The sequence below is a fragment of the Silene latifolia genome, chromosome 2 (assembly GCF_048544455.1).
Source record: "Silene latifolia isolate original U9 population chromosome 2, ASM4854445v1, whole genome shotgun sequence".
NCBI classification, from domain to species: domain Eukaryota; kingdom Viridiplantae; phylum Streptophyta; class Magnoliopsida; order Caryophyllales; family Caryophyllaceae; genus Silene; species Silene latifolia.
The window spans coordinates 187,116,806-187,132,323 of record NC_133527.1 but is presented as its reverse complement, the minus strand read 5'-3'; the positions used below and the strand labels follow the sequence as shown (position 1 = coordinate 187,132,323).

The 15,518-nt window shown below is 37.7% G+C and overlaps 1 protein-coding gene across 2 annotated transcripts; it reads right to left on the bottom strand.

Annotated features, from left to right (window-relative positions):
• Positions 1-4,793: 4,793 nt before the first annotated feature.
• Positions 4,794-15,262, bottom strand: LOC141631737 (uncharacterized). 2 transcript variants are annotated; one of them, XM_074444365.1, is made up of 7 exons: positions 15,068-15,262; positions 14,265-14,364; positions 13,389-14,188; positions 6,884-6,931; positions 5,407-5,517; positions 5,177-5,320; positions 4,794-5,085 (listed from the first exon to the last, which is right to left on the bottom strand). In XM_074444365.1, exons 2-7 carry the CDS (start codon positions 14,347-14,349, stop codon positions 4,954-4,956), a joined length of 1,320 nt encoding a protein of 439 aa, XP_074300466.1. In that variant the 5' UTR covers positions 14,350-14,364; positions 15,068-15,262; the 3' UTR covers positions 4,794-4,953. The 2 variants fall into 2 exon arrangements, with proteins under 2 accessions (XP_074300466.1, XP_074300470.1); XM_074444369.1 differs by having other exon boundaries at positions 6,884-6,928.
• Between the last annotated feature and the right edge of the window lie 256 nt (positions 15,263-15,518).

Sequence of the window (15,518 nt, the reverse complement as noted above, 5' to 3'; positions counted from 1 at the left end):
CGGAGTTTATGATAATTTGGTGGTCGATGATGGAGAATTTCATAGGGCGATTTGTTTTGAAGAGTTGGTGTAGGGAGTCGATTTATTAAGTAGGCAGCGGTCGAAAAAGCATATGGCCAAAAGGAGGTAGGCAGCCGAGCTTGAGTAAGAAGAGCAAGGCCGGTTTCGACAATGTGTCGGTGACGGCGTTCGGCAAAACCATTGTGTTCGGGTGTATGTGGTGGGGAGGTTAAATGAGTAATGCCATCATTAAGGAGCTCGGGATTTAATTTCTTATATTCTCCGCCATTGTCGGAGTAAAATTGTTTAATAGGTTTATTAAAGAATTTTTCGACGATGGATTTAAACTGATGAAATATGGTGCGGGTGTCGGATTTATTTTTAATCGGATATAACCAAAAGTAATGACTAAAATGGTCGACAAAGATGATGTAGTATTTGAACTTGTCATGAGAAATGATTGGTGCGGTCCAAACATCCGAATAGACGATGTCAAGAGGCGCGGTTGAGGTTAAAGTCGAAACAGAAAAAGGGAGCTTTTGGCTTTTATTCATTAAGCACGAAGTACAATAAGAAAAATCAGAAATGCGGAAATTAAATTTAGAATTTAATAATTTGAGGGTTGCATTTGATGGGTGGCCGAGACGGTGATGCCAAGAGCTGGAGGTTGCGGAATAGGCGTGGGTTGATGAAGACGATGGTTGCCATTCGTAGGTTCCGTCACGGAAGTGTCCCTGAAGGAGTATTTGTCCCGTCGATATGGCCTTGAAACAAAAAGAGCTAGGTGAGAACAAGGCATAGGCATTATTGTCTGTGCAAAATTGAGAGACGGAAAGCAATTTACGAGAAATATTAGGGACAACTAAAACGTTATTGAAAAGAAGAGAGTTAATAGAAAAAGAACCATGATGGGTAATTTGAAGAGAGGAGCCATCCCCGATTACGAGATCATCAGGTCCGTCGTAAGGGGCATGGAGTGAGAGGTTGGTGAGGTCATCAACAACATGGTGAGAAGCACCACTGTCAATGAGATAGGAAGAGGAAGGGGTGGAGGAGGCAGTGGCGGTATGGGCATATGGGCGGGTTTGCCGTGGGTTGGGAGGAGGGAATGTTACATTAGGGTAGTCTCGTTTAAAATCGGGACAATCGCTAATGACATGACCTTTTCCGCGACAGTATTGACAACGGCCTAGGAAGGGTTTTGGGGCCTGAGATTGGGTTGGATTCTGGGATTGATAACGAGGTGACGAGTTCGTGGTTGGGTTGGGTGTATGGTACATGGGTCGAGACTGGTTTTGATGGGTTGAGTAACGTGGTGTGGAAGAGGTGTAGGGACGGCTGGAAGCAGCGTGTGCCGAGGGTGTAAATGGTGTAGGATTGGGTTGTTTACTGATGATAAGTTCATGGTTAATAAGCTTCTCATGGAGAGCTTCAAAGGTGATGGGTACGTCACGAGCACGAACGGCGTCGATGACGGGTTTGTAAAGATTTTGATCGAGTCCATCAAGGATTTGGGTGGTGATGTCCTCACTGTCAACGGGTTTACCAAGTTGGGCAAGGTTTGCGGCACATGTTTTGATGGCGAGCATATAGTCGGTAATGGATTTGTCACCGAGGGTGATGTTTTTTAGGCGGTCTTTTAATTGTAATATGTGACCACGGGAAGGGTTAGCGTAGGTCGATGCTAGGAGGTTCCAGGCATCGTGGGATGTGGTGCAATCAAGGATTATTGGTGCAACCGAGTCATGAAGTGTCCCAGCGAGTGCACCAAGAATCAATTGATCTTGTTTGAACCACGTATTGTATGCCGGATTTGGTACGGGGTCTGGGTTCGGTTTGGTTTCAGTGGCGGCAGGGGTTGTTGTTTTTGGTGGAGGTGTGGTGGTTCCATCAAGGAAACAGAAGAGACCGAATCCTTGGAGGAGACGGGTGATTTGAAAACGCCATGAACGGTAGGTTGTCGGGGTGAGTTTGGTGCAAGTAGGAAACGAGATGGAGAGGAGGGGTTTGTTGGGTTCGTCATTGTTGGGAATGAGGGTGTTGGAGTTGGTTGCCATGGTTGATCGAAAGCCAAGTACAGCGAGAATGAGAGAAGTGGTTAGGATCGATATCGGAGTTGATACCATGTAAAGTATGTATATTATTGATGAATGTCGAGTATACAGTACATGAGAATATATAGTACAAGAGGTAGAGAACAACCTAAAGACTATGAGTAAAAGTAGGTAACTAATTACACAAATTAAGGAAGAAAAGATATGCACAAAGACTAATCTAAACAACCAAGATCACTGTGATTTCGGTTGAGCATTTGTAGCTGCAATATCGTTAATACTTTTCATCTTTGTGTCCAGTTTTCATGATTTCTAATAAGGAAGGATGATGATCGTAATAAACATGGTGTTCAAGAGATTTAGAACTCGAGAAGGAGCCATTGCAAAATCAGCAACGAATAAATGATTGATACCTATTAATCAAAACAATATCGAAAATAAATAATCAATCATAATACATCATAACAAAATCAACAAGGCATTTTCCTATATATAATTATACACACCCTTTTTCCTGGAACTTTTTACATTCTTCATCATCATCATCTGGCTGCCAAGTCGGCGACGACTGGCTTATTATCTCTGGCTGAATATTATGTGATTCACGCATATGCTCAGGATAGTCTTCAAGAGTGAAGTCCAGCTTGCAAATATAGCATTCAATACTGACCCGACTCAGCCTGTTCAGTTCAAAATCAGTCCAAAATAACTAAGAATTTATATTTATTTATTTATTTATTTAGATAGCAAAGATAAGGATTAACAAGCAAGGGAGGGCATGCACACCATTTTTTCCGCCGTTCTTCTTCTTTAATTTTTTTATCTTCATCTTCCGACGACATGCTTGCCTTTGTGATCCTGTTTAATTGAAAAAGAGACTCCGTATTTACTTAGCAACAAAAAATAGAGCAAATAAGTAGTCGGATGCACGCACGTAGCCTTATAAACAAGTATTTACTTGGGAGAGACGGTTTTTCAATATAAACAAGTAAATATAAAGAACAAACGTATGTACCTGGATGCATCAAGTTTGGAATTTGCTGCTTCCATCTGTAACTCTAATTTTGGTTTATCAAATTTTTGATTTCAAATTCTAGGTCTCTCTCTATATTCTCTAATCGTGTTTATATATAGAGTATATGTGTGTGCGCGCGGTTTTTTTGGTAAATATTTTCCAACTGCTACTTAGTTTTGGTAATTTGCGAAATTGAAATTAGGGTTTTTCTAGGTGCTATTCTTATGTTTTTTCGATTTCTGGGTGGTATTTTATGTTTTTTTCAAAAACATTAGTGGTATACTTAACATTAGTAAAATGTTCCTAAAATACCTAAATTATTAAAAATTACGTTTTTAATTAGTTCAATTTTATAATGAAAATATGTTTACGATTGGCTAAATCAAGTTATGTTAATGGCATGACAAATTATTGTCGAAAAATCAATCAAAAATGTATAAACTAATAAAAGAAAAATCAATCAAAAATGTATAAACTAAACATTTAAAAGAGGAGAATTAGAGAAGTTTAGACATTTTAAGATGTTTTCATTAAATTTAGGAGTACCCTTATATTTTTGAGCGCAGAATGCCACACAATTCGAAAAAGTACAAAGACAACCGGTAGAAAATACTTTGAAATTAAGAGATGCCCTCTCTTCTAACACAAATTCTCATTTGTGACGGCACATATCCGTCACTCTGGAGTGACGGATACCATTTTACCTCACAAAGTACCCACTTTTTCTCTCTCTGCAATACTATTCATGTGGTCCCCTTTCTCCACTAACCCATTTTGTTACCATTTTAACTCACAAAATATCCGCCACAAATGGTGACCCGTCACAAGGGAGACCAATTGCTCTTCTAAATTAGGAGCCATATCTGCTTTTAACACTAGTACTAGTATACCTAGGGTCGTTGACCTGATAAAATGGGATAACGGGTTGGGTTTGGGTCCGGCTAATTCGGGTTGGGTCAATTGGGTTTTTCATTGATTTCGGATTAATTCGGGTTGGGTTGGATTAATTTGGGTACGGATTTGTTGGCCGGGTCTATTTTGGGTCAAGCGGGTCGGGTTGTTTCGGATCGGGTCATTTTTCAGGTCAATGAATAATAGAGATATAATCATTTCAAATCTTTTCGGTTCAATTAGAGTTATATTTTGCCGGGTCATTTTTGGGTTTGGTGGTTTCAGATTGGGTCATTTTCGGGTCGGGTCAGTTACAAGTCAAGAAAGCTCGGGTCATGTTCGGCTAATCTAGTTCGGGTCACTTCGAGTCTCAGACGGGGTTAATCGGATCGGGTTGCTTTTGCCAAGTCTACCTAGGGGTGAGCAAAACGGTATTATCTGATACGGTTTATCGTATCGGATATCCGGTTTTTACATCTCCTTTTTCGATATCCTTATCCTTTGTCCGTATATATGGAAACGTATATCCAGTTTTAAATCCCACTTATATAATTTAAAGTTATTTTTATTTTATAACAAATTTAGTATTTATAGAAACACTCACACTCTATTTATTATTTTATTTTGTTCTAGATTATAACAGGAGCTCTCTCATTTCCTATTGAAGATGGATTCTCATAACACATTTAAACAGGGCGATAAAAGCTTTATTAGAATGTTCTTCTATGTGTAGGTTCGAACCGATGCCTCACAAACTGAAGGTGGAGTTCATGATTTGGTTTCTTAAGAGAAACTTCTTTCTGAAAATCTGTATATAATTACTGAAGGTTTCTACTCATCACATATGGACACTTAATCATGAGATCTGTATATAATATTATAATATTATATATACAAATGACTGCAAGCCCTATAAAAGCCAGGATACAACAACAAATATGAAGCTTGTATATAAATCTACAAAAAAAAAAAAATGTGCAGAATTGCAGCCTGTTATGCATCCAAGCCCTTCATCTTACAAATTGGACATTCGTTCTTTATCGCGAGCCACGTCCTGATGCAATGTGTGTGGAACTCGTGATTACAATCTAATGTCCCGATTGATTCTCCGGCAGCATATACTTCCTGCCACAGTAATGTCTTAGGTTATTTGAGACCAGTACCACGGTCAAAAGGAGACTATATAAATTTGCAAAGAAGGCAGACTGATACTTACCCTGCATATAGGACATGTTTCAGGAGAAGCGGAAGGCTCACTGGTACCACATTCGTAATTTCTCTGCCTCAAATGCGTCATGATGGTTTCCTCACTTAATCCGGTTCTGACCCTTCCAATCTCATCTCCAAGAGCTAACAGCTCCTGCAATCATATCAACCATCTTTTTTATAAGAAGAGAACGCAAGTCGGCCTAATTTATAATTTGATAATGAATAAGCCATTGTTACCTCATATGACATTTGATCAACATCAGCAGCTTCATGTCTCGGAATTAAGTGAGGGAACATTGCCAGTGGATGCGGGCTTGGATTGGTATTCAAGAGATCCATAAGATTTGCCTGTTTGTTACATATGTAGAAAAATAATCATCGACATGATTTTATTTTTCCAGGAAAAACAAATGTAGTTCAATTCGTACAAGCCTTCCTGGCTGTGATATGTTTCAGTCCATATGAAGTAACCCAGAATAGGAAAGACCGAGAATACACAAAAAAAGATCTACTGCATAAAAACTGCCTTGTGACTCCATTCACACCGAAAAAAATAATCTACTGCATAACTTCGAGTATGTATACATAAAAAGAACGTTTGAGATGCTCCAAGTTACAAGATCTAGTCTTTATGTTTCACAATTTAAGCCGATTTGTGAACTGCTTACATCAATCGAGCACAAGCATCACAATCTAACCATCTAAATCCAAGTGTATGAAATTAACAGCACCGATCAAAGAGTAAACTATTAATCATGAACAAGCCACATTTTTGGCAGGAATAAGCCTAAACAAGGATGGATTGAACTGTCAAAGTCGGTCAATTAACTGGTCACAACTACCCAGATCTCTGTTTAGCACACTGTTTAGTACAGGTTTTACTGTTTTTATGTCTAACATGAGTACATGACGGACACACCACACACAACAACAACAACAACAACATTACCCCAATGCCTCAATGGCTCCCGCAAATTGCGGGGTAAGGGGGGGTCGGATGTACGCAGCCTTACCCTTGTGTTAGCAACACAAAGAGGCCGTTTCCGAATGACCCAAGATGAAAATTGCGCCGAGAACTCCATCGAAGGACCGCTACTTCACAAAAGAAAGAAGCGCAATCCCTTTAGTGAGCCATTTTGATTTATTCCATTATAATCCATAACCAAAGAGTAATGAATCTTTGGCTCCATTGGAAATATGGAAAAACTGACACACCACACACAACAACAAAAAAAGTCTTGCCTATCAAATCTAACATTCAACTTTAACCGCGATCACCATTCACCATAGAAAGACCATCAGAATCCCTTTCATCAAGAGAAATGTCATCAATTCTTCCAGATAGTAGACATGAAACTCTATTGTAAGTTTTCCAAATGTTATCGTAAGTTTTCTCGCAAGTCCAGACCAACTATATTATTAGAGTCTAAACTATCAATTTCTAAGTCCACTAAAAATTTGAAAAATAGAACTACATAAGAAAATTGGTTAGTGATCAAAAGAAGGTATCTTGAATCATTGAATCCCCCCAATCAAGAGATGATGCCCAAACAATCAAGAGATGATGCCCAAACATGTACAGCCTTATTAAGTCGGGAACAAATTTTCGACAGCAGCTGACTCACTACGGGTAGTGAGAATTTTACAGCCATATGCAATGTGCTGAAAATATCAAAAGGAACACGTAGAGATTATAAGATATGTCTAGTATTACCTGAGCTTCCCGGTGAAAGTTCATCATTTCATCAGAGTCACCATGCTGCTGCACAAGGAAGAGAAAAATATGTTAGCAAAGAAGATATCCAACGTGATGACCAGCCGATTAAAGGAGTACTTTTCCCCTTCTTAAGCGACAACAGAAACAAACAATCTTGGCATTTAATCAAAATATGTCTTCTAACTTGGCAATTATAACCATGGAAACATCGGCAACATTACGGCTCCTTCTATCTCTTGACGGTCAACCACTACTATGATCAATATACTGTAGGACTTCACAAAATGTAGAGAATTAAATTTTCTAAAAAAAATTGATTTATCCTTCCCCTTCCTCTTCCTCTTCCCCATTATTGGTTGGTCTTACATTTTAATGTACGACAGTTTTTTGGGAGACATACTTATTCATCGGTTTTCAGTTGATGGTTTTGTGCCATATTTTCAAGATATTTACGCAGTTTGTATGACTTTCTAATTAACTCTTGAAAAGGAAAAAGGGTAATGAAACCCCAAAAAAGGGAAGTGGACATGCAAAAAGGGTAATGTATAAGTGTAAAACTCCGATTTTGTTAATTTTCATAAATTCATTCAAACTAAAAGCCAACATCAAACAGAGCAATCATCAATTCATTAACATTTTGCACATATGCAGGCTAGTGCCAAATTAGTGTCTTCTTCTAGCACATGAACCTCCAAATAATCAATGCCACAATTTCGCCTAGAAAATCGTTGAGGCGGAGTCATTACTTCAACCTCAATCGTCATTTTAATCATCTCCCACGTTTATAGCTCAAAAAGCTGTAAGTTACGACAATAACACAAGTACCGGAACTAGGAAATGACTATTATAAACTATAAATATGAATTTCATAGGAAGCTTAGTTCTAAAAGGTGTGAAGTTCATTCAAGCAACAAGGTTCCATGGCAAGGAGGCACAATGCAAATGCGCACGCCCTATGCACAGGAGACACATATTAATTGCAAGGAAAATATACTTTTGCCTTTTATAGACAAATTCTAGGGATAATGAGCCAAATATAGGGATTTGATCAAAGAACTAAAAGAAAATTAAAGAATATGTCGTATGATTTGCTAGTTGCACCTCAAAAGGAAACTAGTGCCTTACTTAGCATGAACATACACTCATTTTTTTTAAAAATTCAAATTGATAGTATGACTCAGAACAACCATTAAATCGAAAACTTCGACTACTATGAAATTGGAAACTTGAATTTCATGCATTAAGAACTTTATGAATCTTATTCACATTACTATAACGCACAAAAGCGTCACGGACTTAACACTACGAAAAAACAAGGGGAAAGTGACGCAAGTTTTTCTGACGGGCAATCCATCATAAACCGTCACATAAAAAAGGCGCTTTGACCAGAGTCAATGGCGGCATTTTTATGTGACGGTTTCTGTCGGATTGCCCGTTAGGAAAGACTTATTGACTATTTCTGACGGCACGGCGGATACCCGTCAGATAAATTTTTTTCCCTTCGTGGTCAAGGGAAAGTCAGGATATCTCCACGGATAATTTTCTTCCCTTCCCTTCCGGGTTAAGGGGAAGTCAGGATTATCCATCGAAAATGTTGACTTTTAGAAATGGTCAACATTTCAAGCGGATAACCCGTCAAATATGTTGACTTTTGATGACATATCTGACGGTCAATCCGTCGAAAAAGTCAATATTTATGATGGATTATTCGTAGAAACATTAAGGTTTCGTTTGGCAAGGCATTTTAGGTACCTGATTTCAAAGTAGCTTATTTGACCAAATTTCAGGTACCTTATTTTTTTTGTACGCGTTTGGCAAGTATCTTATTTAACCAAATAAGGTACCAGAAATGAAATGCTATCTAGACTAGCATTTGAGATTTCAGGTACGTGATTTGATTTAATTTTCCTTTTTTACCCCTTAAATTTATACTGTTAAATAATTATCATAACCTTTTACGTTATTTCAGTTACCTTTTCAGTTAGTTTGTCACACACTTTTTTATATAATCAGTTACTTTATCAGTTCCAAATTTTCAGCTACCTTATCAGTTACCTTTTTAGGTTTCAGTTACCTATTCGGTTTTCAGCTACTTTTTCAGGTTTCAGCTACCTTTTCTGTTTGGTAAAACAGAGCCTAGCTTTTGTTGACTTTTTGTTTGACCCGGAAGATTTTGTCTAACGGGTAATCCGGGAGAGACAAATTTTTTCTGACGAATTATCCCATCAAAAATCCGCTTTTTGTGACCATATATATGTCAAAAAAACGAATTTTTGGTTAGAAAACCGGTTTTCTGACGGGAGAAGCGAATTTCTCAAGGATTTATCTATCACTTTCCCCTTGTTTTTTTTAGTGTAACGTGGAGGAACTACATAGGCATTCGACAATGCATGTAGAGTTTGAGCTATCTCTTATTTGAAAAAAGAATCCATTTTTGGTAAATATCTTTTGAAAATTGACACTGATACACTCGCCCGGACTAAAAAACAATCTTGTGTCCACCTTGCCTTGCCTAAGGGGGTAAGTACTTGCTAACTCTATATACCTTTCCTCGCATCGAAGCGAATCTCTCTCGTATACAATGATGAGTTGCGTGGGGTTCTATATTACGATGTGAATCTTGTTCGTTACTTTACTAACAAATATAGTTGAAAAAAAACAACTCCGGCATGCTTAAGCCCAATTTATAACGAGCCGAAGAGAGCCAAGCACAAGCTCGACCATTCCCAACTTATGCTCATAAAGAAAAACTTGACCAAGTTGAGCTCGCTATCAAGAGTTGTGAGCTTAAACCCGAACTCAAGTTGAATTGAGCTTTACTTGATAATTGTTAAACTTTTGTTTTTTTTTTCTTCGTTGTTTTCAATAACCTGGGATTCAAAGGTTATATGTAAAAATATTGGGCAAAGCAAGGAGAACATTTAATATGGTGAAACAAAGATATAATCATGACAAATATTTTACTAAATAAGAACAAGATATTATCTAGACGAAAAACTTTGAGCCGCTCGAGCCAACATTAACTCGGTCTTGACTCGTTAAGTTCTCGAGCCGAACCCGAACTCCAATCGTGCACTCACGAGCCAAGTTTTGACCGGTTTGTCAAAGCCGAGCTCGTTTGTTTTTGAGTTGTCTCGTCTCATCATTACTCCTAAGCCTAAGGCTTAACAAGGCAATAGCCAAAACGTCTTGGTGCACCTTTAGAGCCCCTAAGACACCTAGTTCTTTTACTATTCCATTATTTTTGCCACATCTTTTACATTGATCCCTTTTTACATAAACAATGTATTATTGTACATTTTCTTTTAAATGCACATTGATTATGAAAACAACTTACATCGTATGATCGTATCTACAAGGAGTGACCGCTCGCCTTACACTTTGCACATTATCGCGGTAGGCCCTTGTCACTTCAGCGTGTCTTTATGTTTTTTTAAAATTAAGTAAACAAATAAACATGGGTGCTTTCTATATTATCCCCACATCTTGAATATAATTTCTTGAGGTACAATCCAATATCATATGCAAATATGGAAGCTCATCATCAACCATCGCAATAGGCAACAATTGTGCACCATTGTGCTTTCATTCATGAGGTATGGAAGTTAAACACCATCGTAGCCATGCTGAATTAAATTGAAGAAATTGAGTTCAATCTTTTACATATAGACCTTACTTAATGGTTAAAATCTCCATATTTGAGTTGAGCATGTTGTGTCCAATTTTCCCCGTCTTTCTTTAAAAACTTATTACGAGAAGCAAAGACATGCAATCTCGTACTTCCTCCCTCGAGAATCTTATCGAAAAGTAATAAATTAGGATAAAGATTTTCTTTCGAGGTAAACCCTCTTTTGCGCCGACCCAAATCATTTTGGGATTCAGGCTCTGACGTTGTTATCCTTCTTTCTTTTTGGACTATAATGAAGTAAAATAATTCACTAAATTGGTTGTGTTTCATGACTATGAAATAGGCATCATACGATACATTTTTACAGCACAATGTTTATGATGTGTCATTAATTTAAAATAACCTCTTTGTGTTATACAAATCATAACGCTTTGTACATCCAATCCGTTCGCCCAATCATTTGGGGAAGCCTTTGGTAATGATTTTATTGTTGTACACTCCAATGATTATCATTCGATTTCAAGTACTTCTAACTCTTAATTGCTAATACATCACCATCATGCTTTCATAACCGGCGAATTAATTATCGTTATTAATCCAAGTCTTGCCATTGGTAGTTGGAAAGATAAATCTTGTCTCAATGGATATGGTGAATTGAATTGAAGATTTAGGCTAGATTTTCCAAAGTGTTTAATCATCCAACGTGGAGGTAAGCGTACTAATTGCAAATCACAAATACTTTTAGACATTTTATATCGGAAACTTTCTTAACTTTCTTATCTTGAGTACCATTACTTGAAATTATATTGTCTTCGAGAAGAGACCATTTGATATCGGAAACTCTCTTGTCCTGAGAGGCCGAGATATTTAACATCGGAAGCTCTCTTATCCTGAGTATCATTATCTTGAAATTATATTGTCTCCGAAAAGAGACCAAATATCCTTGTCATGTCATACATTTGCATATGAAGAAATTCACTTAATTTCTTTATGTCCAAAATGCATAATGGATATCATATTGTTGACCTTTGGAGTTGATAAAAGTGAATTTTCTTGAGAACAAAGTCCTTTTAACTAAATGGTCCTACTTGTAAACTTGAATTTCTTTATCAAGTCTATGTTACTTGGACCCTTCACTTTTCACGCTGTACCCTGTCAACACAACACAACATGGATATGGATGGGTATGGATTTCGTACTTCACGCTTGTTACTTCGACACTTCTCCTAAGAGAGTTGAACTAGCAAGATTCGCACCTCAAAAGTAGAGAAAGAGAGGTTTATAAGACATTTAGTACTATACTTAATGATTTTTAAGTCTTATTTGTCAAACTTCTTCCATTGTACTCGAAAAAAAATTGGAATATTGCAAATTTAGAAGTGTATTTTGGCTTTCAAGACGTGTCCCCGCACTTTTAGGGTCCCGTAAGTCTCGAGATTTTAGTCATGTCGAATCCGACGCTTGGATATGTACACGTGTTAGAGTAACATAGGTTAGGTAGGGCTGTAAATGATTTGAGCCCGCTCGTAGAGCCCTCGGAATCAGCTCTGATCGAAATCGGTCAAAACGGATTCTGAGCTGATTCCGAGCCTAGGTGGAGCAAATTTGAGCCGATTTTGAGCTTAATAAAGCCCGAAATCGGAAGCTCGTTTAAGCTCATTTTATTTTTTATTATTAAATAATTATGCATTTTACAATTATTTTGTTCTTAATAAAATGATATTTTGATCAATTAGAATTATATTTTTGTTATATTTGATAAGTATTTTATATTAGCATTTTTCTTAAAATATATTTACTCTTTGATTTAAAAGTTAAAGAAATTAAAGAAAATAATGATTGAGCTCAGCTAGAGCCTAATCCGAGTTGATTCCGAGCTTTAATTTATTAAGCTTGGAAAATTCTGAGTCGAATAATTCCGAGCTCGAGCTAAAGTTTCCGAGTCAATTCCAAGCTCACCCGAGGTCGAGCTCAAATCGGCTCGGTTACACCCCTAAACATAGGTCAAGATTGGTGAACGACACTTAGACCTGCAGCAGGACGAACGCTCGAGGGTGTAGCACGGTGTAGCACATTTGGCCTCATCTCCGATGATGCGACAACCCGTCATCATCGTTTTTGATTTTATTACTTGCTTTTGCACATTTTGAGTACAAGTAATGGCAACTCCGCAAGGCATGAGGTAGTGTTTCCTTTTAAATGAGCATAACATTCCTTCTTAGCTTCTCGTTATTATAGGTTTGGCCTTCTAATGGTATTACCATTTTATTGCCTTCATTTCACATACTATTTGTGTGAGGGGAACTTGCCCTAACATCTTGCTTGTGCTTTAGAGAAACACATTAAATATTGCAAGGAATTTACCTCCCCTCCAAAAAAAATCTACATTTTTAGCTACTTATAGGAGCTCACACACGAGAGTTTATTACTAAATTTTATTTGTAGTATTTCCTTATTGCGATCATATCACACATTGTGCTACATAAACTCGAGAGTAAACTATATGTGCAAGAGAATGCAACTATAAGTGCAAAAGAATGCTAATTTTACATCATTAAAGGAATAAAATTATATGCATGAACAGGAAAAATGAGCCGGCAAGACGATACCTAAACAGAAATCACAGATCAACCGCTTACCATACTGGTATGTCATAAAAGATATTCCCATTTGAGTAAGTCAATTTTCAGTGAAGGAAATGCAACAAAAAAAAAAGGTCAGCAAGAGCAGCATGGGTCGGGAAGCGTAGTAGAGAATATCTTGAAATATTTATGTATTAAAACAGTCAAGTGACCATGAAATATATATGGCTTTGAATAATATGAAAAGGGACAAGAAGCATATCTAGAAAAGAGTATACTCTGGATCACGAACCTCAGATGTTTGGTGACTGCTGTTTATTTCAGCTGCCATCATCTCCAGTATATGTGGTGGAGGCACTGCAAGTCTCCCATGTTGGCGACCGGACTGAGAGTTTGATGGGCCTGGAGCACGGTGTCTAGGGCCTACATTGCTTGGCCCAGCTTGCGCTTGCTGCAATGTATCGGTAATGTACCCGAATAGCGTGGGAACAGGGGGGCCTCCTGATCCCTGCCCCTGGGCATTTCGGGGAGACAAGCGTGGTCTCTCAGATGCTCGGGTTGACTGAGCCCCGAGATTAGTGGGTCTTGGTTCGCCCCCAAGACGTTCAAACAGAGAATCAAGACCTCCAGCAGCTGGCGCTTGTCCTCTCCCTGGTGGTACTCCAGCTCCTAAGTTCATACTCGCAAGTGAGTCGAACAGTGTCACATGCTGCCGCGTTCCAGTCCTTCTGGAATGACCAATGGGGCTTGGAAGAGGACGGTTAGCTCTAGCCCTCACTTGGTCATGGACACCCATGCCAACTGGGCTCTCAGGCTGAGTCGACAGTCTTCCAGTCTCAGGTATTATCGGTCTCATGGTTGCACTGCTGGCAGAACCAGAGCAACCATCATCCATTGCCCTAGAAGTGACAGCAACCTTCCCTGAAGGATCCGCGTCAACTTCTGTTGGCTCAATGGATCCTTGATTTTGAGTCTCATCGTCAGAGACTACATCCTCCTCAATTGGATTGAGGTTTAAAGTGGACGCACTTAAATCATCTAGATTTAAGTGCGAAATAGATTCATTAAGGCTCCTTACGGAACCTTGTTCAGCTGCATTGACAAAAGCCATATCAGGAAAATAAGCGACTGGGTGGCAACCGAGAAATTAAGAAGTCAGAATGCACACCGTTATGAGAAAGAGAGTTTTGGCTGGTTTCGTTCATCGCATTGGTTGATTCAATATCGTTGCTTTGATTCATCTTTGATGCCATATCAGACTCTCTAACCTGCATTTTTAGCAAATTCCAAGTGAGACGACTCAATGCGACTGGATGCAAGAACAGTATCATGGAATAGGAGACTAAAGCTGCAGAACCTCCACAATGTGAGACAACTTAATGTGACTGGATGCAAATTACCATAAAACAGTACAATTTGATCAAATGCAGTAAACCAGAAAAGCCCAATGAATTACACAAAAAATTGGAGAAATTAAATTCAAACATCATACCATAAAACAAGTATGCATGCATTAAATGATTAAAGGGTTCACAATTTCACATAAATCATCACATTGATCATTTCACAATCTAATGGAATAAGCATTGGCGGAGCCAGGATTTATTTACAGTTACAGGGCGGAAAACATTTCAAATTTTCATTGTCAGCAAGCGAGCGCCCCTGCTAAGCCCCCCTTAACTCCGCCGATAAACAAACATAAACACAATTAACAACAACAAATTCATCAAAATTTGCAAACACCATTCACATTGCCAATTCACCCACTAAACAATGTTCCAACATAAATTGAAAATTGAAGCACTAAACAAACAAAGGAACAAACTTTAACAAAAACCCATTAGAAAGAACTCAACTTTAATTCAATTACAACAAATTTAATCCAAAAAAAAAAAAAAAAAAAACTGAACACCCAACAAAATTTGTGAATTGCAATTAAAAAAAGTAGAACAAATATGAAGAGAGTATTACCTGCTGAAAGGAATGAAGAAGAATGGTGAATTAAAGAGAGAATTGAAAATGAAAGCAGTGATTTTATTGAGAATTAAGTTTGAAAATTTTGGTGCTCTCTTACAAATGTACAATGCAACTTATGAAGGAAGAATAGTAGGGAAGTTGGAGTGAACTACTGACTAGAGTGAGGGAAGGTATGCTCATTTGAGTAATTTTTTGATTTTTTTCCTTTTTTTTTCCCTGATTTTTTTTCTATTTTTCCTGAATTTTTTCTATTTTCCTGATTTTGTTCTTAATTTTTGTATTTATTTCTTAATTTTTTTTGATATATTTCTATTTCTATATTTCTGAATTGTATTTTTTGCAAATTTATTTCTTTTTTTTTATTATTTTTTTATTTATTTCTTCTTTTGTTTTTTTAGTGGTCCATTTGTTTAAATAATTGGTCTCCCTTGTGACGGGTTACCAT